The following is a 25,115-nucleotide window of genomic DNA, read 5'->3' as shown; positions in this document are numbered from 1 at the left end:
GAAAACTGACTACTCAAAAGTTCAATGTGCATGGTGCACTGAGTCAAGAATCCTCTGCACAACTTAGAGTCCCCAGAGTACTTGCTTGGGAGGGCCAGTCGGAGTGAAGAAGAAGCGTCAGGAGGTGGTGTGCGCTGGGCAGTAGTCTGCTGCTGTAAGGCGGCAGTGAGTTGCTGGATCTGCTGTGACTGTTTCTGGATTTGTTGCGCCTGCTGAGTGACCACTCTGGCGACGTCACGGAGATCGGGCACCTCGCCGGGATCCATGGTTGGAGCCTACTGTAACGCCCGGAGTAGTGGATCCACTGGACCGGCACCAGCGATGGCACAAACCTCACCAGGGAGCGGAGTCTAAGGGGCCGCTGGTTTTCACCAGAGCCCGCCGCAAGGCGGGATGGACTTGCTGCGGCAGGCGACCCCCAGGTCGCTACCCCTGGCTTGGTTGCTGGTGACGGCAGGCGAGGCGTGGCAGGAGATGGCACAGGCAATAGTCTGCAGATGAGAGGGCACGTGACAGGCTGGACACGGGAACAGGTGGAGTGACAGGGGAACAGGAACCAGGAACAGGGACTTGGGACCAGGTAACGGACAGGACTCAGGAACAGGGACTTGGGACCAGGTAACGGACAGGACACAGGAACAACAGGGAGCTGGGCCAAACGCTATGGGAAGCATGTAGAGGCTCCAACACAGGGAACAGGGCAAGCTGGGATTTATAGGGGAGTGATTAGGTGCAACTACCAATTAGAAGCGCACTGCCCCTTTAAATCTGAGACAGCCGGCGCGCGCGCGCCCTAGGAGGCGGGGACGCGCGCGCCGGCCGGCACAGCGGGAGACAGGAGCGTGGAGAGGTGAGGCGCCCCCCGGGGCCGAGGTGATAGCAGCGCCGGGTCCCCGACTATGGACACCGGCTGCTGCATGGGGCAGGAAGCGGTCGCAGTGGCGGCCCGGAACGCGGGACGCCGCCGCGGCTGTGACAGTATACTCGACTACGTGGAGGAGAAGTTCCTGGAAGAAGGTCTATAGGGCAATCATAGGGCCGATGAGGTGGTAGAGAGTCCGCCTCCTTGGCCGAAAAAACATCAACGAAGTCATGGTATTCCTGCGGTAGTCCCGAATGAGGCTTGGCGTTAGCAGGTGACCTCGTAGCGCACTTGGGTTGAGGAGGTCTCAGACACCTATTTGGACAGTCCTGGCCCCAGCTGAGAACCTCCCCAGTTCTCCAGTCCAGCTTAGGGGTATGTAGTTGCAGCCAAGGGAGACCCAACAGGATGTTGGAAGAGGAATGGCGCAAAACGTAGAAGGAGATCCTCTCCTGATGTAAGGCGCCCACCTGGAGGACTAGGGGTTCCGTCTGGCAGTGCACAGCTTTGGAAAGAATCTCGCCCGTGACCGAAGAGATAGACCGGGGTTGGGTTAGCTGTATCACGGGTAGTCATCTTTGGACCAACGAAGCAGAAATGAAACTGCCAGCAGCGCCAGAGTCGATAAGGGCAGTAGTCTGGAGAACTTGCCCTGTGGGTGTCTGGATGGAGACTGGCATAGTCAACTTTGGAGAGGTGGCATTCACACCTAGGGAGGCCTCTCCCACTGGACCTAGGTGCGAGCGTTTCCCGGACGCTGAGGACGTTGGGGACATCTCTGCCGGTAGTGATCAGCGCCACCGCAATAGAGACAGAGATTCAGCTGCATTCGACGGGCTCTCTCATCAGTCGTCAGGCGAGCTCGTTCCACCTGCATGGGGACTTCTGGAGGCGACTGGGGCATAGGAGCAACGGGACTCTGGAACACCGGTGCAAGCCGAGGATGGCGACGGGGCAGGCTCAGTCGTCGTTCCTGCCGGACCTCCTCCTCTCTCTCGGAAAATCTGTTGTCGACTCTGGTAGCCAGTAGGATAAGATCGTTCAGAGATGTAGGGAGGTCGCGGGCGGAGAGCACGTCTTTCACTCGACCGGATAGGCCCTTCTTGAAGGTGGCTAATAGGGCGGCCTCGTTCCAGTCCAATTCAGCTGCCAGGGTGCGGAACTGGATGGCATAGTCACCGACAGAGGAGCTCCCTTGAGAGAGGTTGAGAAGAGCAGTCTCAGCTGAAGTAGCACGGGCAGGTTCCTCAAAGACGGAGCGAAACTCGGCCAGGAAGGCCCGGAGATTGGCAGCAACAGGATCATCACGGTCCCACAGTGGCGTGGCCCAGGCCAGAGCTCTACCCTCCAATAGGCTGATGATGAAAGCCACTTTAGAGCGCTCGGTGGGAAACTGACTACTTAACAGTTCAATATGCATCGTGCATTGAGTCAGGAATCCCCTGCACAACTTGGGATCGCCTCCATATTTACTCGGGAGGGCCAATCGAAGTCTCGAGGTGGCTGCAGGTGGTGGTGGGCGCTGGGCTGTAGTATGCTGCTGTAGAGCGGCAGTCAATAGCTGGATTTGCTGCGACTGTTGCTGGATCTGTTGAGCCTGTTGAGCGACCACTCTGGCGACGTCACGGAGATCAGGCACCTCGCCGGGATCCATGGTTGGAGCCTACTGTAACGCCTGGAGTAGTGGATCCACTGGACCGTCACTAGCGATGGCACTAACCTCACCAGGGAGCGGAGTCTAAGGGGCCGCTGGTTTTCACCAGAGCCCGCCGCAAGGCGGGATGGACTTGCTGCGGCAGGCGACCCCCAGGTCGCTACCCCTGGCTTGGTTGCTAGTGACGGCAGGCGAGGCGTGGCAGGAGCAGTAGGCAGGAGATGGTACTGGCAATGGTCTGTAGGTGAGACCGCACGTGACAGGCTGAACACAGGAACCAAAGTGTAACGGGGAAGCAGGAACCAGGAACAAGGAGTGGGGACCAGGTAGCGGACAGGAATCAGGAACAAGGACTAGGGACCAGGTAGCGGACAGGAATCAGGAACAACAGGGAGCTGGGCCAAACGCTATGGGAAGCATGTAGAGGCTCCAACACCTGCAGTGGGGCAGGGCTGGAATTTATAGGGAGTGATTGTGTGCATGACCAATTAGGAGCGCACTGCCCCTTTAAATCTGAGACAGCCGGCGCGCACGCGCCCTAGGAGGCGGGGACGCGCGCGCCGGCCGGCACAGCGACGGACAGGAGCGTGGAGAGGTGAGACGCCCCCCGGGGCCGAAGTAACAGCAGCGCCGGGTCCCTGCTTAGGGACACCGGCTGCTGCATGGGAAAGAGAGGAGTCGCGGCGGCGGCCCGGAGCACGGGACGCCGCCGCGGCCGTGACAAGCGCATCTTCTCCCCACCGGTTCTCCAGATCTGTATGGGTCTAAACTCTCAGACCCGGACTGATCAAAACTTTTGACATGTGTCTATCGGCATTATGGGAAAAGACTAAGTATAACTTGTAATATATTGATCGGAATCTCTGATGTTTCCATGCTAAAGAGTCCAGTCCATAGAGTGACACTGCCCAGTGGTTTCAACCAATATGTTACGAATTATACTGAAACTTTTCCCACAGAGATATATATCAATCTGCTCAGCTCCTCCTGCTCTATAGGCGAGGAATTGAAGCAGAATCCACTCCTAATTTCCACCAGAAAAATATGTTCTCACTGCAGAATTTCCAAGCAGAATTTTCTGCCACAGATCCACTTTCTGCTAAAACAATTGACATGTCAATTCTTTAGGCAGATTCTGCTAGAGGAATCCTAGAGAAGTCAATGGGGGCTTCAATTCTGCTTGTATTCCGCTTGTATTCTGCCAGAGCTGAATAGGCAAGGAATTTCAAGCAAAAAACTTTCCTCTTCAGTTCCTCACTGAATACTTGCCTATTTCTCAGTTTGAACATACCCTAACATGATGGCAATAGATTAGATAGCATTGTCTTGGTGATGGGTTCCCTTTAAGCTCCCTTTGTGTTCTAATACCTCGGATAGATGTATCCTGTCTTACTGCTTTGACGATTCTACTCTTTAATCCCTGGCTTCCTTAGCCCCTATTACACAGGGCGACATAGAGGAGCTTTGACCACCTATGATTGTAGACTACACTTTGTTTCCACGCCCAATCCTGCCAATCCAGGCTATTTCCAACACCATAAACCTGGCGATTCACCGTATGAAAATCTACACCTCAGTGAGGGGCTATAAAGCCTTCACCAGACATGTGATCACCAATAGATGAGACCAGTCGCTAATGACAGATTTCAGGATGTCCTTGTCCCAACAGGCATATGGATGCTACTCATGAAGAACAGTGGAAAGCCACTAACAAGCAGTGGCTCTCATTGTAGGACATAAGCCATCCATATTATACACAATAAACTATTGATTTTAAAAGCCGCCATGTAATACCACACTTTTCCTGTAGTGGCCGCTGCAGATACTACAACTTCTTTATCCAGAAATGTAAAAGAAAATGTCCTTTAAAGAATAAATGATATTTGCTCTTCTATTCTGGGTCCTGAACACACATAAAAGAATACAATATTCTGACCTTTAAATATTTCTCATGTACAGTTTATTTCTCTCCTGTAACAAAAGGAAATGTTTATCGGTAGCTTCATAAATCTAAGTCTCGCACAATTACCATGAAATTTACATCTGAAGAGCTGGAACGACTACGTCCCCCAGTGTCCTGCAAACACAAACAGTACAAAGCCCATAGACAGACGAAACACATACTCTCCAATGCAAGAAGCATCACCCATAATCTATAATCCCTATAGATTGTGAGCCCTCGCGGGCAGGGTCCTCTTCCCCCATGTACCAGTCTGTCTTTTGCCATCATGTAATGTTTTCTGATCTTGTATTGTTCCTGCCTGTTGCCTATCTATTGTATAGCGCTCTGGAACTAAGGGCGCTTTATAAATAAATAATAATAATAATAATCCAATATAAAGAGACAGTATTATAGTAGTTATATTCTTGTACTGTATATAGGAGCAGTATTATAGTAGTTATATTCTTGTATATAGGGGTAGTATTATAGTAGTTATATTCCTGTATATAGGAGCAGTATTATAGTAGTTATATTCCTGTATATAGGGAGCAGTATTATAGTAGTTATATTCCTGTATATAGGAGCAGTATTATAGTAGTTATATTCTTGTATATAGGAGCAGTATTATAGTAGTTATATTCCCGTATATAGGGAGCAGTATTATAGTAGTTATATTCCTGTATATAGGAGCAGTATTCTAGTAGTTATTTGGATAAGTAGACTGCATGCTACAGGACCCCTAGGTTTAAACGAACGCAATGACTTCGGATCTTTTTTGTAACAACTGTTTTTAATTGTTTTTTAACATTTGCACTTATTGTTGTTACCTATTTATACATGACCCTCCCCCGGCAGTGACGTCTGTGGGCCTGACGAAACGTGCCTGTCGCCCGACGCACCTGCCTCTACCTCCCTCCCCCGTTTCATGCTGAAGTGAACCCCGAATAAACTGGAATATGTTTCACAGCAGACGGTGAGTGCTAGCTCTTTTTCTTATTGGACTGTATTGGATTGGCTCTCACTATAGCTATATGCACCACCTAGCTGTTTATCCATATGCCTATACATCCTCTACTCTAAAGTCCTGATCTAGAGGGTCTATTTAGCCTTACATGCGCTTTAGTGCTCGCTCCTATTTTTCTTCTGGTTTACGCATTCTAGTAGTTATATTCTTGTATATAGGAGCAGTATTATAGTAGTTATATTCCTGTATATAGGAGCAGTATTATAGTAGTAATATTCTTGTATATAGGAGCAGTATTATAGTAGTTATATTCTTGTATATAGGAGCAGTATTATAGTCAGCAGTGGTTTATAATAGGGGCGTTTTGGGCGGCAGCCTGGGGCCCAGAGCTCCTGGGGGCCCATGACCACCCAAAAAGACTTATACTTTCAGTGGTGTACTGTTTCCTGGCTACACTTCAGCCATGATTTGCAAAAAAATCACAGTTTTTTTATGGCAATTTTACACAAATCAGGACATCATGACATTATCTGTACTGTACTATAAACGCAAGGCTAGTGCTGCCATAGTTACAGTGGGATGGGGGGGCCTATTCTTTGTGAACAGCCCGGGGCCTATGGTAAAGTTAATCCGCCCCTGATTATAGTAGTTATATTCCTGTATATAGGAGCAGTATTATAGTAGTTATATCCTTGTATATAGGAGCAGTATTATAGTAGTTATATTCCTGTATATAGGAGCAGTATTATAGTAGTTATATTCTTGTATATAGGAGCAGTATTATAGTAGTTATATTCCTGTATATAGGAGCAGTATTATAGTAGTTATATTCTTGTATATAGGAGCAGTATTATAGTAGTTATATTCCTCTATATAGGGAGCAGTATTATAGTAGTTATATTCTTGTATATAGGAGCAGTATTATAGTAGTTATATTCCTGTATATAGGGAGCAGTATTATAGTAGTTATATTCTTGTATATAGGAGCAGTATTATAGTAGTTATATTCTTGTATATAGAAGCAGTATTATAGTAGTTATATTCTTGTATATAGGAGCAGTATTATAGTAGTTATATTCTTGTACGTAGGAGGTAGTATTATAGTAGTGATATTATTTTCTTTTACACAGGGGCTGTACTATAGGGATATATTTTAGATCTGTGTCTTAACCATGTACCTGCTGTGTATGTAATTTCTGTTATCAAGAACGGGCACTGTGCTCTGTACAGGCAGTAGATGCTGGGGATAGAGCCAATACAATATCCTACTTTACATAAATCAGTTATTACTGCAGAACATCATTAAACCCAGAGCTGTAATCCAAAGGGGCCGTGCACGTATGAAGACTCCTTCCATTTACTTCACAGAACAATTTCTTTCGCTTCAGCCCTAATATAAGATACAGGGATAAGAATATATTTAAATGTCAATTCGGTTCTGTAAATCAGTGCTGGGTCCCTTAGGGGGAACAATAAAATGATGGAATGAGGTTTCCGATATCAAGAACCTCCGAATTATCTGGCATTCCCGCCTGCTATTCATCTCCGCCTTGTTAAAAGATTCAAGACGAGGTTGCGATTTCAGAATTCTCTGGTCCTTTCTTAAAGAAACCCTCCAGTGACTGCGAGCAGCTGCCAAGTGGAAATAGTACAAGAAGAGATAAGTCTGAGACGACTAACACGTTTCCTGGTGTGAGGGAAAATCGTAACGGAGAAAGAGGCCACATGTTGCTACTACGTAGAAACCATCCTGTAACATTACACACAGGGAGCATGTACCCACACCCCACTGGCCATGGTCAGGGGTCTCCTTAGATTTCCTTAAAGGACAACTCCGGCGGGACCCCCCCAAAAAAAAACAACACAGACACACACAGACACCATACTCACCATCCCTCCGGTGACGATCGCCACTCCATTCGTCCGCCGTCCGCCTCACCGTCACCTGCCTCCGCCATCCAGCGATGTCTCTTGTTTCCGGGTCCATGAGAGAGAAAAGGCTGCCAGTGCGCTTGCGCACCGGCAGCCTTTTCATTGGCTGGAGCGCATCACATGGCTTCCAGCAAGCTCAGCCAATCAGGGCTGGGCAAGCTGGAAGCCATGTGATGCGCTCCAGCCAATGAAAAGGCTGCTGGTGCGCATGTGCACCAGCAGCCTTTTCTCTCCCATTCACTCTCAATGAAGACGCCGAAGAGGAAGAAGCCCCGGACCGCCCCCCACCTCTGACGTCACCCGACACCAGAGAAGAGGACCGTGACGACCGTAATAGGTAATGTATACATTCTTTAACTTCCGGGGTGGGGGGTCGGGGGTCGGAAAGTGGGGGAAGGGGGCCAGACCGGGTATTTAACCACATTACAAAGTTATATAACTTTGTAATGTGTGTTAAATAAGCCAAAAAAAATTTTCGCCGGAGTTGTCCTTTAATTATTGGTAGCTAGGAACTGTCTACCGATTATCCCCCTGTGTAACACAGCCAGTGTTGATGAATGAGAATCGCCTTTTGTGCGGCCGTTTGAGGACGTCTGACTTTACTAGATCCTGACAATTTTATTATCTATCAGGTCTTTAGGAAATATGACTATTGAATTAAGATAAGACTCACCCCTACCAAAACCCTAGATGGTGGTTTAACCCCTCCACTACCCAAACCCTCCAGAGAAACAGGTGAGCTCCCCCAGACCGGACATTACATGGGGGAGGAAGACTAAAACGTACAACCTATTTGCAGGATAATGCGTACAGTATGTGGCTCATCAGTAATGGTTACAAGAGAATAGGGGTCCATTCTTCCTAGAATGAAAAGAGAGACAATGCTTGCCTGTGGTTTCATAAAGGATGGTGGCATTGATCCCAACACTACCCTACTTTAAGGAAAGCAAACATTAACCATTAAAATGTAACAGTGATTTAAAATATTTTTTGCAGAAATCAACAGTACAAGTGATTTTAAGAAACTCTGTAATAGGTTTTATTAGGCAAAAAAGCCCCTTTCTGTACTCAAAAAACTGTTTTCCATCCTCCCTTCTCACTTCTTATCTGCTCATTATCAGACAAAGCCGTCTACATTACAGAGGAGCAAAGTGAAGACAGGTTTACTGTGTCCTTTATAACCTATTGAGGGGGTAGGGACCAAGGGGGATGAGTAAGCAGGAAGAGGAGACAAGCAGATGTACAGTTTAGAGACTGTCTGGGCACATAAAACGCTGGATTTACAGGTCAGAAAGGTCAGTGCTAGTCTGGGAACTTGGTGAGAGAAGATTGCAGTTTGTTGTGCTGTGCAGGGCTGCCTTTTCTCCTCTTCATTTTCACTCATCCCCCTCGTCCCCTCCCCCCTCCATAGACCATAAAGGACACAGAAAATCTTCTTCTTAAGGGAGAAGCTGCAAAACAGCTTTTTGCTTAACAAAAACCTATTACAGAGATTCTTAAAATCGCTTGTACTATTCTGATTTCTGAAAAGTGATATTTAAATGTGTTACACTTTAAATTTCCTAAGAGAACAAAGAATGGTGAAATTACCCCCTCCACTACCTTAGACCCCCAAAAAATGATCAAATTTCCCTTCTCCAATATCCTGTGGTAAAACTGTGTTTTATCAGGGTTTTTTTTCCCTGAAGTTTTTGTGCTGTTCTCCTCTGCGTCAATGACATTTCTACTGAACCTCATAATTATATATCATCATTTTAATCATTCTCTTGACCTAATCCCTTTTACAGCTAAATTATAATGCGCGGTAATTGTCAAAGCAGAGGTCTGAAGAGCTAAAGGCTTTATACTAACTAATGGGATTAGTCTGCAAAGAGCATCCACTTTCTCCAAAATATATCCAAAAACACACGGCTTAAAGCTTTCAGCCACTTACCACAAACGGGTACAAAAGAGGTTGTCAAAATTGGGGTCTGCAGAAAACTTTGCAAGCTTTCCCCTTTTTACACCTCAAACAGCACTTGGGGAGGGTTTGTGGCCTCAATTGGTCCAGCATTTAACTTAAAGTTGAAATTTTATTGGGAGTCGCTGGATTCCAGATCCATTTCTTCAGGTACGTCAAAAATCTACACCAGGTCATGGCTGCATAGAGTCAAAAAGATTCATCAAATTTATTAAGAAGCAGCGGCTGTTTGTCCTGACCACATGAGTACAACCTAACCCTTCACTGTAATCCTGCTGGTCTATTAAGGCTTAAAAAGGATGTACCATCAGGTACATCCTCTTGAATATGACCCATGGATAGAATGGCGCCGTCACGGGGAAGCCGGTGCCGCGGTCAGTTTTTTTGAACCACAGCCCGGTTCCTGTGTACGGCACTGTTCTATCCATGGGTACCAGGCCGGGGCTGAAGCACTGGAGGCCCCCAGTGGGAGGAAACCCCCGCCCCTCTATGATGCGGCTCTATTAGATTCTAAAGGAGCCGCGTCATAGAGGGGAGGGAATTCCCTCCCACTGGGGGTGGGCCGTTCTGCCTCCGATGCTTCAGCCCCGGCCTGGTACCCATGGATAGAACGGCGCCGTACACAGGAACCAGGCTGCGGTTTAAAAAACGGACCGTGGCACCGGTTTTCCCGTGACTGCGCCGTTCTATCTGTGGGTCATATTAAAGAGGATGTACCTGATGGTACATCCTCTTAACTGTCATTTAAATGTCACTTTGCAGAAATCGATAAGAATCAATAAGTACAAGTGATTTTAAGAAACTCTGTAATAGGTTTTGTTAAGCAAAAGAGTTTCTGTCTGTACTCAAAAAGCTGTTTTCCTACCAGCCCCCACTTTAGAAGGAGCAGCTTTTCAGCTGACAGGCCGCTCAGCCAATGACAGACTGGGACCGCCGTAGCCTGTGATTGGCTGAGCGGCCTATCAGCTGACAGCTCTGGCTGCTCAGAAGCCTTCCGCCGGGACTGAGAAGCTGCAGAGCACAGGAGAGAAGACCGGGAGTGAGGAGAGGTAAGGTGTCAGGTGTATGGGCAATTGTCAGCCATTGGCCGCGCATCGCTATCACACGCGGTCGATGCCCGACGATTTTAGGTCCAAACCTAAAACAACGATCAGCCGATGATCTTTGTCATCATCATGTAATAGGGCCGTAAAGCAATCAATAGGTGAGCTATTAGGGTTGGGTTCAGACGAATTTACTAAAGGGGAACTCTGGATAAGAAAAACTTGTTTTCTATTAAAAGTACATTAAAAGTTATATAGATGTGTCTGTACAATGTATTACTGTATCTGTACGGTTCTGCCACACTGGTAGCTGATAGAAATCCAGGAAGTAAAAAAAATGGCCCCTATGCAAATTCACATTGTCTCCTGCTCCCTCTGCTCTCCCACGTTAGGAGACAAATCTTCCATGCCTCTGTCTCACATTGTGTGTGTTTGCCGAGATCAGGCTGATGATGCAGACAGGGGGCAGGGTGTGATCTCCCAGGAGGCTTGGCTGGATCCCCCAATCCCCTGAGTGATTCACCATCTCTGACCAGCCAGAAGCAGGTGTTGCACTGATTTCTCTAATTGTGCAGAAGTGTGCAGTGAAATTAGGGCTGTGTTCATACATGTTGGAGTGTCATTGTAGTACTGCAGCGTATTTTAAAAAATGATGCAGTAACACAAGTAAATGATGCTAAACAGCAAAGAGGATCAGAGCCTTATTGTGGGGCTCAACTTCAAAGATAAAAGATGCCTGATCATAATATGTGTGTGGAAATGAAAAGAAAAAAATTTCAAAAAAATTCTTTACTTTATTCCAATATCAGCATTACAGGTAGAGGATACAGCGTGCTGTGTGGTGTTACAGGTAGAGAATACAGTGCTGTGTGGTGTTACAGGTAGAGAATACAGCGCGCTGTGTGGTGTTACAGGTAGAGAATACAGTGTGCTGTGTGGTGTTACAGGTAGAGAATACAGCGTGCTGTGTGGTGTTACAGGTAGAGAATACAAGGTGCTGTGTGGTGATACAGGTAAAGAATACAGCGTGCTGTGTGGTGTTACAGGTAGAGAATACAGCACGCTGTGTGGTGTTACAGGTAGAGAATACAGCGTGCTGTGTGGGTGGGACCACAATGAAATCATAAATTACTGCAAATACTTCAGTAACACAATGAAACTGCAATGTGTGAACACAGCCTAGATGTTCGGCAACAGTTTTGGGTGGGGAATAGGCAGGGTGGAGGACTGTGATGAACAGCTGAAGGAAAGCATTGCATTCTGGAACCTGTAGTACTGTGTACAAATGCTAAACCAGGAAGTGCAGAAACACAAAACAGAACAAACCCCCCAAAACAAATGGATTTTTGGTTGTTTCAAAACTGGAATAGATAAGTAAGTAATGCTTTATGCTTCTGCAGAAGTTCTAACCTCTACCTGGAGTTCCCCTTTAAGTTCGCTCATCTCTAGTAGTAGCTATCATCCAAGCCCAACCAAAGAATAAAATGATGTTGTAAGTTGAATTCTGCCTAGCCGGTTACTACCATGGGCATAACTTTAATACCAAGTAAGCAGAGAACCACCACAGCCTGATTAAATAAATAGTCTCCATTCCAGTGATTCTGTCCAATATTAATTAATTAACAATATCAATGATTACAACTGAGAAGAAATCAACGTTATGATCAAGAGTTCATGCTAAGTCCTATCCATACTCGGCTCACGGAATGTTCAACGGGGTGTCGTGGTTTACATCGATACACCCATAGAGGAGTGCTTATGTCTTTGTAATGTCCACGTAAGGCCAAGAATACTAAATAGGATACGTGACCCTACGTCAGGTGGTACATTCATCCAAAGTTTTGTTTTCATGTCTAGGGTGCAGAGATGCCTTCCAATCTGGCTCTTTGGTCTTGGATTACGTCCAGGTTGGATCCACAATACCGTGGTCAGGGTTGCAGGTGAATGAGATAGTTATGGCATATCTGGTGCCCCAGGTCACTTTCTCCACCCGGTGTAAATTCTCAGATCCAGACGTGAAGAAAGACAGACGGCCTGAAAGAATGAAGGAGACATGAGTAGGGCTACACAATGATAAACAGCAGGGAGGTTTTTTATGAAGATTTGCTGCTGCTCTGGACAGAGGTGGCAGCAGAGAGCACTGTGTCAAACTGGAAATAATATACCAATTCCTGCAGGTACTGTAAGTCTTGAGTTTGGTGCCATTATCTTGAGTAATCTATGGCTATTTTGCTTACATGATCCAAAGAAATGTAACTAAATGTATCTCCATGCATCGTGTAATGATTGGCCTTCTAGTGTTTAAGGGGTATTCCACTCCCCAGTCAGGAGTTACGTAAGCAGCATGGCTCACAGTCCTAAGCTTTTTACACCACCCCCATTAATGTCTATGGGTGTTAAGTAAAATCAGTTCAGCCACTTCCAAATTGCCGGCCACTACAATCAAGATAGAAGAGGTCGGGGGACGTTTATCTGAGAGAAAGATCGGGGTCCAAGGGGTACCCCTTTAAGCCCTTCAAAGTTCACTCAATCCCTAAAATCCCTGACACCCAAAAATGTAATACCTTCATGTTCCATTAGTGACCACATTGTTTCCTCCATGTTGCAGACAGACACAAAGATGACTTACAGTGGTGATGGTCCATAAAACAGCTGCTTATATCTCGGATACCTTTAAATTTTGGTAGGGGAAACCTTGTCTGACCAGACATTTACCCTTGTTGGGAACTCCCTTCTCCATTATGAAGTCCATACAGGGGTTGTATTCATAAGAGTCAACTCGGTCTCTTGCATAGGTGCTCGGTGAGAACTACTAATGGCCACCAATACCTTACCCAAGATGTGTGAACTTCCTCTGTAAGGGGCCTATTACAAGTGACGATTATCATGCGAATTATTGTTTGAAATTAAACAATAATCGCCTCGTGTAAATACTGGCAACGGTTAAACGACCAAGGGGAAATCGTTCATTTGGTGCTGACACCAAAGTCATCAGTAATCGTGGGCTGTAATTCCACATTCCTTTACTGTAATTCTGCATCCGTTCATTTGCTGGGATTAGACGGAGTAAACAATCGTAGTACTGGTCGTAACTAACAACTATCGTTCTGTGAAATATGGTGAACGATTTCAGGGTACGATCTCGTTTACTATCGTTTATAGTTAATGGTTAAAAATCGCTTTGTCTAAAGGACCCTTAGGGTCTATTACACGGGCCGACTACAGCCCGATTATTTTAGTAAATGAGCGGGGATCTGCTAGATTGGCGCTCATTTACTGGACCTATTAGACGGATCAAAAATCGGGCAGTAAGGGCTGCACAGACATTGTTATCGATGTCTATGCAGCCCTTGCCCAAACACCTTATACCTTACTTCTCCCCGCTCCCAGTCTACTCTCGGTCATAAGCTGGGACCGCTCAGACACCGCTGGGATCAGAGAAGGCTAAGAGCAGAGACAGATAAGGTATCAGGTGTTTGGGCCATGGTCAACCATCATTCACGCACAGCTATTACACGTATCAATGGATAGTTAGTGCCTGGCGATTTTAGGTCCAAACCTAAACCAACGATCAGCCGATGATTGTTTCATCAGCTGATCGTTGTCTCATGGCCAATTATCGCTCCGTGTAATAGGGCCCTTACTCTATGTGTCAGTCTTCACTGTAAATCTGGCCCTCACCAAATTCGTTCTGCAGTTTATTAAGGTGCAGGTAACATCAGGTAAGGACAAGTAAGGACACGTTTTGGCCAAGCATGGCCTTCATCAGCTATGGGGTAGTACTACTAAGGGTACTACCCCTAAGCTGATGAAAGCCATGCTTGGCCGAAATGCGTCCTTACTTGTATGTACCTGATGTTACCTGCACCTTAATAAACAGCAGAACGAATTTGGTGAGTGCCGGATATTCTATACTATTTACCTGGTTTCTTCTACCTTGAGCACCACCGACTCACGGAAGTGCCGTCCCTGAACACATCTTCACTGTAAATCTGGCGTCCTATTTGTGAATCAAGTGCACTCACAAAATTACAGACGCCTTTGAAATAAGAGAGAGCTGACGCGCACACGGGACTGTGACAGGACACAGAACGAATTGGATTTAAATGGTAAAATGGAGACATTTGTAACATAGAACGGTAATTCTCATCAGCAGTCAATGCCGTCTCTGCCGCTGCGGTCTATGGTGCCTTTCCCGAATTTATTTTTTCCTGCTGTAATTATTCACTTTTATGGTCGTTCATTGTCGAATCTCAGAGACAAAAATTCCCAAATGCAGCGGTGTCTGTATCAGAGTCTCCTCTTCCAATGATATCCGTGCATCATCAGCCCCATCCTGCACACGCAGAAGGGGGACGTGACGGGAGAGGCAGAAGCTCCCGCTACAGAACCAAGATAATTAATCCAATTTGTTGGTACTTCAGTAATTTCCTGCCGCGCACCATCTGGAATTAACCCCTGGCTTCCTGGATAGCGATGCAATTACACACCCTCGCCGCCTCCTTTTTCATACCTTGAATCATAGGTCACTACAAATGCAGCGAGAAATATCTGACCGGAAGATGACACCACCCGTAATTAGGAATCGCACAGCTGCAGGATGCAACAAGGATCCATTAATATTCCAGGTATAATGATGAAATCTTCATGCTTACAGCTAAACTATACATGTTTTATATAAACCTGAAGGAGCGGACAATGCCACTGTGCTGGATCACATCCAATGCAAAGATCTGTACACGAATGAGGGGTGCAAGAGTGAACAGTAACCAAGGAGGCGCTGGGTGTGACAAATAAGTCATAAAGTGCTGGACAGAATAGGGTTACGGATAAATGGGATGCTGCAGATGATGGGGTGAGGAATAACCGATGGATGCTGGAGGTTATTAGAATAGAAATCACTGATGGAAACTGGAGATGATGAGGAGAGGAATAACTGGTGGGGGCTAGGGGATGATGGGGAGAGGAATAACTAATGGGCACTGGAGATGATGAGGAGAGGAATAACTGGTGGGGGCTAGGGGATGGTGGGGAGAGGAATAACTAATGGGCACTGGAGATGATGAGGAGAGGAATAACTGATGGACACTGGAGATGATGGGGTGAGGAATAACCGATGGACACTGGAGATGATGGGGTGAGGAATAAGCGATGGATGCTGAAAATGATGGGGATAGGAATAACTGATGGACACTAGAGATGATAAGGAGAGGAATAACTAATGGATGCTGAAAATGATGGGGATAGGAATTACTGATGGACACGAGATGATGAGTATAGGAATAACTAATGGTCACTGGAAAAGATGGGAGAGGAATAACTAATGGGCACTGGAAAAGATGGGGAGAGGAATAACTGATGGATACTGGAGATGATGAGAAGAGAAATAACTGATGGGCACTGGAAATGAGGAGAGGAATAACTGATGGACACTGGAAAATATGGGGAGAGGAATAACTGATGGACACTGGAGATGATGGGGATAGGAATAACTGATGGACAATGGAGATGATAACGAGAGGAATAACTGATGGACACTGGAAATGATGGGAATAGGAATAACTGATGGACACTGGAAAAGATGGGGAGAGGAATAACTGATGGGCACTGGAAATGATGGGGATAGGAATAACTGATGGAGGCTGAAGATGATGAGGAGAGGAATAACTGATGGACACTGGAAATTATGGGGATAGGAATAACTGATGGGCACTGGAGATGATGAGAGGAATAAGTGATGGACATTGGAAATGAGGAAAGGAATAAGTGATGGACACTGGAGATGATGAGGAGAGGAATAACTAATGGACATTGGAAATGAGGAAAGGAATAACTGATGGACACTGGAAAAGATTAGGAGAGGAATAACTGATGGACACTGGAAATTATGGGGATAGGAATAAGTAATGGGCACTGGAGATGATAGGGAGAGAAATAAGTGATGGGTGCTGGCAGGGCCGGCTCTAGGTTTTTGCGGGCCCTTGGGCAACAGAGCCTCATTGGGCCCCTCATCCTACCACTATGCGCAATCACTTGAGACAACACTGACGTACACAACCACACATTATTGACACAGACACTAACTGACACACAGCACTTACAGCTCAGTCTTCTCCCTCTTCCTTTCTGTCTGTCTGCTCTCCACACTGTGAGGTTAAGGACCTTCAGTTCATGTGATCAGGTCCTTCATCCTTTTCTCTCTGTGCAGGTCCTGCTCTGTTTCCTGTGTCTTCTGATGTTCAGTGCTCACCCTGCACTACAGTGAGCGGACTGAACATGAGGACACCAGGCCCCTCTCCCTCTCTGGGCCCCTAGAGTCGCTGTGTGCCCCGAAACTTGCCCGGGTAAGTCCTGTGCTGACGCCGGCCCTGGGTGCTGGGTTGCTGGAATGATGGGGTTAGATATAGTTAAGGGGTGCTAATGGGATAACATCTAGTCTGGGTTACATGTAGATAGGTCTGTGATCTGGTGATGTGTTCAGTATAACAAAAGGGCTGTAAATGGCAACAAAGTGGTTATTTATCAGGTTAGATGTAGCAGAGGGATGCTGGAAATGGACAGGTTCCGCATAGTTGAGTTATAAAGGCAGTTTTATTAGGATCAGGGGTTAAAGATGCCAACATGGAAACTATAAAGGAGAGACATCTTAATATGCACAGCCACAGGTCTGAGGCAGAACTCTGCATCGTGACGGAGAGAGGTTCCAGTGCATTAGCAGAAAATTCTTAGTGAAGGAACAGAGGCAGCCTCTAAATAGCGTTCGTTCTATCTCTGACGTCCAACAGACCGTGAACAACACATGCAAAATGAGACAAGAGACTTAGCATCGCTAAACAGGTGCCGCTGTGCTTCCTCTTTTTCTTCAAAAGGCCCTAAAGTTCATAATTTTACGACACAGACTAATGTTATATATTGTTCCCTGTTGTAAGCTATGTCAGACTAAAGGGAAGCGGACAAAGTGTTCTTCAGATGTATCACTGACGAGAAGCTTGGGACAACCCCTGCACTCGCATGATCACTACTTCATAGTGTGTATCTCCAGTGCTGCATCTCTTATATCCCTCTTTTAGGGACATAGAATGGGATACGATGCCCACAGGGTCCTACTGTAAAAAACGTGTCCAAGATGTTTCCTCTGTTCTTGGTCCTTATCTCTTGCCCATAATGACGAGAGGTGTTTCTTCCTGTGGAGGGCCTGACCTCATTAATGTGAAGGAGCACAGTGTATTGCCTCATCTTCCCTTTGGTGGCGCTGCAGATACATGCAACACTTTATGCCATTACAGCTGAAGTCCTAGGAAGAGGAAACACTGTGACCAGCTTCTTGTCAAGGGATCATTCTAACAAGTAGGGATTGTCTAAAGTGCGCAACAAATCAGTGAACAAATGCATGTACTCCATATTCTTAAGAAGCTGGTAAAGATTAAGTACTGTAAATTCAGTTTACGCGATGACGGATAAGAGTGGGTGATGTCAAAAGATTTCATCCTCTCTCTCCAAATTAGTAAGAAAAAAATAAAAATCCCCACCATGGTGGACCCTCCCTTTCCTGAAGTCTTAATGTTGAGCATCATCTACCGCGTGCTTTGTTATCATTCCTGATGCCTCTTTTTCCATCATCTATGGGATTGCTTTTTTATATTCCATGCCATCTATGATTGATCTCATGGCCAAACAGCCATGATCTCAATCCCCATATACACATGCACACTTGGTTCGGCCGAGCATGCCATGTTCTGATTGGGAAAAGAGGAGAAAGCAGGTGAATCTCACCAAGACCAAAAGGACCGGGTATGTGAAATTCAACATTTCCAAATTTGCCATCGGGGAGAAGTTGGAGGGTCACCATACACATTAGACTGGCGGCTCATCTTGTCAAAATCAATGAGCGTCACCTAATGCGTATGGCCTGTTTTAGAAGGGTTAAAGCCAATCCTCATGACCTGGTTATTATTCCTTTCGTGCCTTATAGGATTACAGACTTGTGATTTTTCTCTATGTATTTTGATTTATTATTAATTATGGTTAGGCCGTAGGCCAGTACGGTTCAGAGAAAGCGCGCCGAACAAATCTTACGGGACCAATTAAGGGCAAAAATTGGCTGTAATTCTACATTTATACTGTACATACCGATTGTGCCTTAAATAATAGAGCAAGAAATCACTGGCCGAGCAGACACACGTATAGAATTATGTTTCAATTGACGTTTGCCAAGCTACTAACGTCTTCTTCACATCTCCTTGAATGATATACCATAATTTGCACATGAAATGAAACCATGGAGCTGAAATCCTTTAAAGACCACTAACAGAATCCATTTTTTTCTCGTCTGAAAGGCGTGTTAGATGAGGGAAACACACTTAAGACAAACAGGAATACAGCAAAGAGGATTTCTCTTTCAATTTCAGAAGAGCCTCAATTAAAGTCCCCTCCACCCCCAACTCTCCCCACCCCAAGAGTAATCGCTCTTGCCTCGCTTTGCCGCATTGCATGCTGTGTTTATGTTCCGTCTCCGTTTGATGTTTTCCCCCTGTTCGCTTCTATTGGCACCATTTATCTGCTCTTTTTGAGAGCCTTGTGGCTTGTGCACCCCAGGAAAGGTAAAATTAAAACAAAAATGTTCTGTCAGATGGCATCACAGGGGGAGACCAATCTTCCAGCCATTCAGAAATGTGTTGACTGAATATTAATGCCAGGAGACAGGCTGGAGACTGATTGGAATCTCAATTTTATCTCCTCGTAGTTGAAGACCTGACGTTTAATCTCAATGTAGCTTTGTACCTCTAGTCAGTTGGCCATTGTGTCTAAATACTATGGTGAACCATAGCTTAACCAAATTGGCAGCCACATGAGTAAACTTCTCCAGAAGATCTTTGGGGACTTTTATGATGGCTGCGGCATTGGCATATGCCGGCGAGAAGGCACAGATTACGCCAGCTGTATCGCCCGCTTGCTGGATGGGCAGGTGGGGGAGGGAGAGGCCAGGCAATCGTTGGGACAATTGGGGGCAAGACCTAATTTAAGTCCGGTGTACGAGTACGCCAGTCTTCATGAATGTTTCCCCTTGCCATCAGTTTCGGTCAATTTTTTCACAGATGTCTTCATGGCTGCAGCTGGTCATTCTCTTTTTCTAATAATTTTAAAGCTTTTGGTCATTATGATGTTCCCATCAGCAAAGTCTTCACATAAAACTACAAAAAGATGATGCATAGGAACCTTTGTTGCTCCCTACTCCACCACAATCATTACATTTAAAGCCAGTAGAGGTTCGTTTGATAGCACCTTACCTCTTGGAGAAGCAAAAGATTAAACTTTAAACAAAGGATTCTGATAAAATTGTCAGGTCCAAGCAACAGATATCTATTATATATGAGCCAAAAGGCTCAATGATGCCACTAGAGGCAGGGGAAGCAACAAGTGTAAACTGGCCATACATTGTAGACAGCTGTCTGTTAGCTATCTCTCCCGACATCCCCATACTTAGCAGAGCATGGATGTGTTTTCAGTGGGATGAAAGCTGTTGACAGACAACTCTGGTGGTAATATTGGTCTGATATTGTCCTCTGTAAGGGGGAGAGTAAGTGAGCAGCCAACCAACAAGCAAACCCATTAAAACCCATTAAAAAAATAAGCAGCCAACCTCCCCGTATAATAGGGAATGTTCAGCTGATTGCAGCACCATCAAGCATAAATTGGTGCAGCCCGAGTTGTGCAATAGGCTCTGTAAATCAGTGCCAATCTACAAGATTGATGTGTGTTTACACAGCAGCTCAGGCTATGTAATAGGGCCCTTATCTTCCCTAAGAACAAATGGATTGAGCATCATAGAATCGAATTGCTCAGTCCTCCTCTCACCCTCCTCCCCCAACATCATCTTCATGTCAGAAGGCCATCATATACAATGGAGAGTCTGCAGGTTCAATGGGAGCATATTGGCCTCCAGTATAACACTGGGTGGCCATGTCTGTTCTTTCTGCCAAAGCAGCACCTGCCGGCTCTTTTACTGGCAACGAGCATTCCTGCCAGCCAATAATCAGCCTGCGTAAAAGGGCCTTAATCCGGCACAAACCTATAATATTCCGATTAGGAATCAGATTGTGAGTCTTTAGGGTCTAATCACTACAAGCGTGGCAAAGACCTGGAGATTATAGGTATGTATTAATATAAGCAACTCATTGGCTGCTAAATACAGGAATAACTCAAGTTATGGGTTATAGGAATGAAACATTGCAACCAACTAGCTATAAATTTACAAATAAGACTTTTGTTGGTTAAAAATTTTGTCTGTTCTGCAATGTCTCCAATCAGAATAAGTCAGGATCATACTAGTTCACCTCTTTGCCCTGTCCATATAAAAGACAGCAGCATGAGAGCATTGAAAGATAACCGTATTGGAGCGATAGCCAAATTGTCTAATCGATGTCTATGGGATCGGGGGTCAGCAGCTGATAAAGGAATACACTAGCATTGGGCACTCAGAAACAGCATTAGCATGAACTGACACAGTAATGTGATAGAAACAGATAGAGAACCTAATGAGTAAGAGACAGGGCTGCCTTCAGAATGACATTTCATTATAGATCCCGATGCTGATAGTCTTGTTATCAGTCAAAGGAAATTATAACAGAATGCAAAAAGAAAAATAGCATTTCACATCCGACAACCTTCACTTACTGGGTTAAGCTATGGTATAAAGACAGGAGTAAAATTGCAGTCTAATGGTCATTGGGTTGAGCAACTTCAAATGTCAAACGCAGAACCAGCCGCCACTGTCTTCTAGAAAATGTAGTGGTTACACTTTAATGGATTAGTTTATAAACAGATAATATACTTTTTGGATTCAAGTACCCTCCGATGGGACATGCGTTTAGAAAAACAACCCATGGAAGCAGGTAATTTCAACATCACAATCGATGGGAAGACCTACCATCAGCCAAGACAGCCACCCATGACTGATTTGGTTCAAGAATAAAGGAGCCACCAGTCCTCAATGCCACAAAGAGCATATAAACATCCATACTGACCACTTGAAATGGAATAAAAATATTTACTTACTACTCTGCCCCTACTTTTGATTAAAATCTCTCTAATCTTTCTTTGTTTCGATTAAGTTCTTCTTTTGGATTCGCTCGAAAGACATACATTAAAGAGGTTTCCTGGGACTATAACACTAATGGCTTATGTCATGTTTGATCTGTGGGGGTCTAAACTATGGGATTCCTGCTGATAGGTACAATGCAAGTCCATGTCTTCTTTATTGCATACAAACAGCTAATCCAAAAATTCATCTCCAGCTCATCACTGTGCCGAATGGCAGGAGCCCCAGGTGTCGGATGCCTCCCCCACCTACCCATCAGTCAAGTATTGATGGTCTATCTTAATTAAGCTTTCTGTTTTGGTAAAGCCAGAATTACATTCAAAAGAACAGAAGATTTCATTGATATTGACGTGTTCTTTATCTTCTGTTGGGAGGAATATTTCATCTGGATATGATGTCTTCTACGAAATCTGTAGGTAATTCTGGGCGTATCACTGATCTTCCGACAGGAGTCACAAATCACTCCTCAGCCCAGCGGAAGATAGTCTTCCGAATGGGAGCACCTTTGTTCTTTCTGCCAGTATTTATGACAATTAGGTCACGATACAAAGCAGCACATGCTGCCCATGCACTCCCACCACTGCAGCCCATGCAACCCAACGTGTTCTGCCAACAGTTTAAGGTGTATGAGGGCCCTCCAACTCTCCACCAACAGATGATGTCGGTGAAGATAAGGGTTGGGCATCCTGGATTTTCAATGCTTGACATTTGTGTTCTCCGGGGTATAAGTCAGTCCCAGTGCTAACTGGCTGCGGCTTACCCCGCACCTCCCTATAAAGAACACATGGACAATTGGCTTTGCTGAACGTTTATAACATTTATAGACAGTCCGGTAATAACTATTAAAAAGTATGGGCACTGGCTTGTTTGAATTTGCCGCAGCCTGGGGGGGGCATCGTTGCAGGTCCCACCGGGCGGGGTGGGGAGCAGGCACGCCGGGGGAGGTGTTCCTGAGCTGGGGGAGAGCAGCGGCAGGGCCCCCTGCATCAGAGAGATAGAGGCAGTAGCAGGGAGGTAGAGGCAGTAGCAGAGATAGAGGCAGTAGCAGGGAGATAGAGGCAGTAGCAGAGATAGAGGCAGTAGCAGGGAGATAGAGGCAGTAGCAGAGAGATAGAGGCAGTAGAAGGGAGATAGATGCAGTAGAAGGGAGATAGAGGCAGAAGAGGGGAGATAGAGGCAGTAGCTAGGAGATAGAGGCAGTAGAAGAGAGATAGAGGCAGTAGCAGGGAGACAGAGGCAGTAGCCAAGGCACTGAGGGACACCGAGCATCCCCCGGGCTACAAGGTAACACTGCCCCGCCGTGAGACAAGAAATAGTATTGGGGATGGGGATAAAGGCACCACAACTGTGCCAGGGGCAGCAGATGCTGGGAACACAGTTTCCCAGTCCTGCCATGATCCTCTCCAGCAGCCACCACGCAGCTCTGGGAGTTCCAGCGGGTGGTGACGTCACCATTTGATGAAAGAAGTGAAGTGCAGTAGTAAGTAAAGGCACTTTATTTGCATTTCCTGAAATAAGTGTATATAAGTGATATTTGGGGGGGACAATACAATACTCTAATAAAAATTTGGGCTCGACTTCTTTTTTTAAGAGATGTATTTTTAGGGCGCTTATGAAAGTATTGATAGTGGATGAGGCCTGGATGTGTCGGGGTAGTGGGGCAGGCTTGGGCAAACTTGACTTGTACTTTAGAGGATCCATAATTGTTGGGCTCTTGACAGTGATCTTCTTACAAATATCCCCCTGTTAATCTCTAATAAAACTTTTGCATTAACTGATCAATTTCCCGGGAGCACCAACAGAGGCAGAATGAGGCATCACACAGTGACATGCTTGACATCAGTAGGTTGTGGGAGTAAGGCAGGACAGGTGAGATCCTCCACAGCGAGAGACACTCTTTGCAACAACTTTCTATTCACGCCAAATGATGAAGATACTTAAAGGAGAAGGTCTGGTGAAAATTTTTATTAAAGTATTGTATTGCCCCTCAAAGTTATACAAATCACCAATATACACTTATTACGGGAAATGCTTATAAAGTGCTTTTTTGCCTGCACTTACTACTGCATCACGGCTTCACTTCCTGGGTAAAATGGTGATGTCACGACTCGACTCCCAGAGCTGTGCAGGCTGTGGATGCTGGAGAGGATGATGGCAGGAGGATACTGAGGGACACAGGGCACTGGAGAGACACTGAGCATCCCCCTGCCATCCTCCTCTCCAGCATCCACAGCCCATACAGCTCTGGGAGTTGGGTCGTGACATCACCATGTTATCCAGGAAGTGAAGCCTTGATGTAGAAGTAAGTGCTGGGAAAAAAGCACTTTATAAACATTTCCTGTAACGAGTGTATATTGGTGATTTGTATAACTTTTGGGGGGCAATACAATACTTTAATAAAAATTTTCATTGGACTTTAATAAAGGATAAGAAAATGTATTTTTTTTCTAAACTTTTTGTTGGCTTTGAATTCGTCAACAAAATTACCAGTCGTATAAGAGAATAGGCTGAACCGCCCTGAGGAGCTGCGAGATGAATGCAAGCACATTTACGAAAAATAATCAAGTCCTGCGGCATCGGCGGCTGTGAAATGAATGATGCCCATAGTTAAGTGACCTTCTGCTGTTAATAATCTATTTCTGCTGTGGATCAGGAAAACATAATCCTCCTCATCATGAAGTGAGATAAAACCCTTTTTAATAAAGCAGGGCAACAGAAGTCACACATCTCTCCCTGAAGGGTACTCCTTGGTATTAGCCCTCCATTTCTTTGTACCAGGCGTCTTTATCTGGCATTAAAAGCGCAGCTAGCCGGGCTCGTGTCTCCAAGGCTCGGCTTCTAATTGACTGATTGGAAAATCAATATATAATTGTACGGGGAGGAGGGAGGCACGCTGCGTAATCGCCTGTATGTGGGCATTGTGTGGATGAATGAAGCGTAATTAATTACAGGGCAGGGATAGCTTCGGCTGCCTGACTTGTTGAGTGTGTGAACGCCTCGTAGAGACGTGCTAGAACAGTAGTTATTACTTTTCTGTTTACTATGAAATGAGTTCATTAGTTATAGAGGATTTATCATGGGAGACAGACAAGTGCCCGTCACTGGAATTGATGCCAACATGAAGTATAATCTCCACTTTTGGTCTTTGTGCATGAGACCTTGCATACTTAAATGCCAAGATGTTGGTTGAACTTGTACAAAGTGATACGCTTAAGTGTACGCTTTAACAAGCGTGATGGCAAAAATTTAAAACTCTTCTGATGTCAATATTTTTATTGGGTTAAGGTAGCCAATGGATTAAACCCATTGCTTGGCCATATATATGCACACTTGTTGGGGGAATGTTGTGACCAGATAACTCAAGCAGTATCTTCCCTCCGAGAAGAAAAAAAGAAATAGGCCGAGTTTTCATTCATACGGCGGTGCGGTGGCGTTTCCCTCCGGTGCAGGAGAAAAGCACCAGAGGGAAACGCACCTTCGAACTGATCCCATTGTTTTTAATGGGACCGTTCAAAGCATACGGCGGGCAAGTCGTCTTGTGCGGCAGAACTTATCCGGCAGCGTCCTGACGCACCACCGTTCCGGTGATTCGGCGGCCGCATCCATTGAGGTTTATGGAGCGCCGGAGGCATTGCCGGTACCAACACATGCATTTATGCC

The 25,115-nt window shown here is 45.6% G+C and overlaps 2 protein-coding genes across 2 annotated transcripts in view; one reads left to right on the top strand and one right to left on the bottom strand.

Moving 5' to 3' along the window:
* Window positions 1–25,115, top strand: part of HEXD (hexosaminidase D) — a 112,563-nt gene that overhangs the window by 10,170 nt on the left and 77,278 nt on the right. The window contains exon 2 of the mRNA XM_069952119.1: window positions 5,314–5,431. Within this exon, the coding sequence (XP_069808220.1) occupies window positions 5,415–5,431 (17 nt within the window). The 5' untranslated portion in view covers window positions 5,314–5,414. The remainder of the gene's footprint in view (window positions 1–5,313; window positions 5,432–25,115) is intronic.
* The window catches only part of OGFOD3 (2-oxoglutarate and iron dependent oxygenase domain containing 3), a 74,105-nt gene continuing 60,837 nt past the window's right edge, over window positions 11,848–25,115 (bottom strand). Inside the window, exon 9 of the mRNA XM_069952120.1 lies at window positions 11,848–12,391. Coding sequence (XP_069808221.1) covers window positions 12,255–12,391 — 137 coding nt within the window. The 3' untranslated portion in view covers window positions 11,848–12,254. The remainder of the gene's footprint in view (window positions 12,392–25,115) is intronic.

The sequence above is a fragment of the Dendropsophus ebraccatus genome, chromosome 14, assembly GCF_027789765.1.
Source record: "Dendropsophus ebraccatus isolate aDenEbr1 chromosome 14, aDenEbr1.pat, whole genome shotgun sequence".
NCBI lineage: Eukaryota > Metazoa > Chordata > Amphibia > Anura > Hylidae > Dendropsophus > Dendropsophus ebraccatus.
This window is presented reverse-complemented; position numbering and strand designations above follow the sequence as displayed.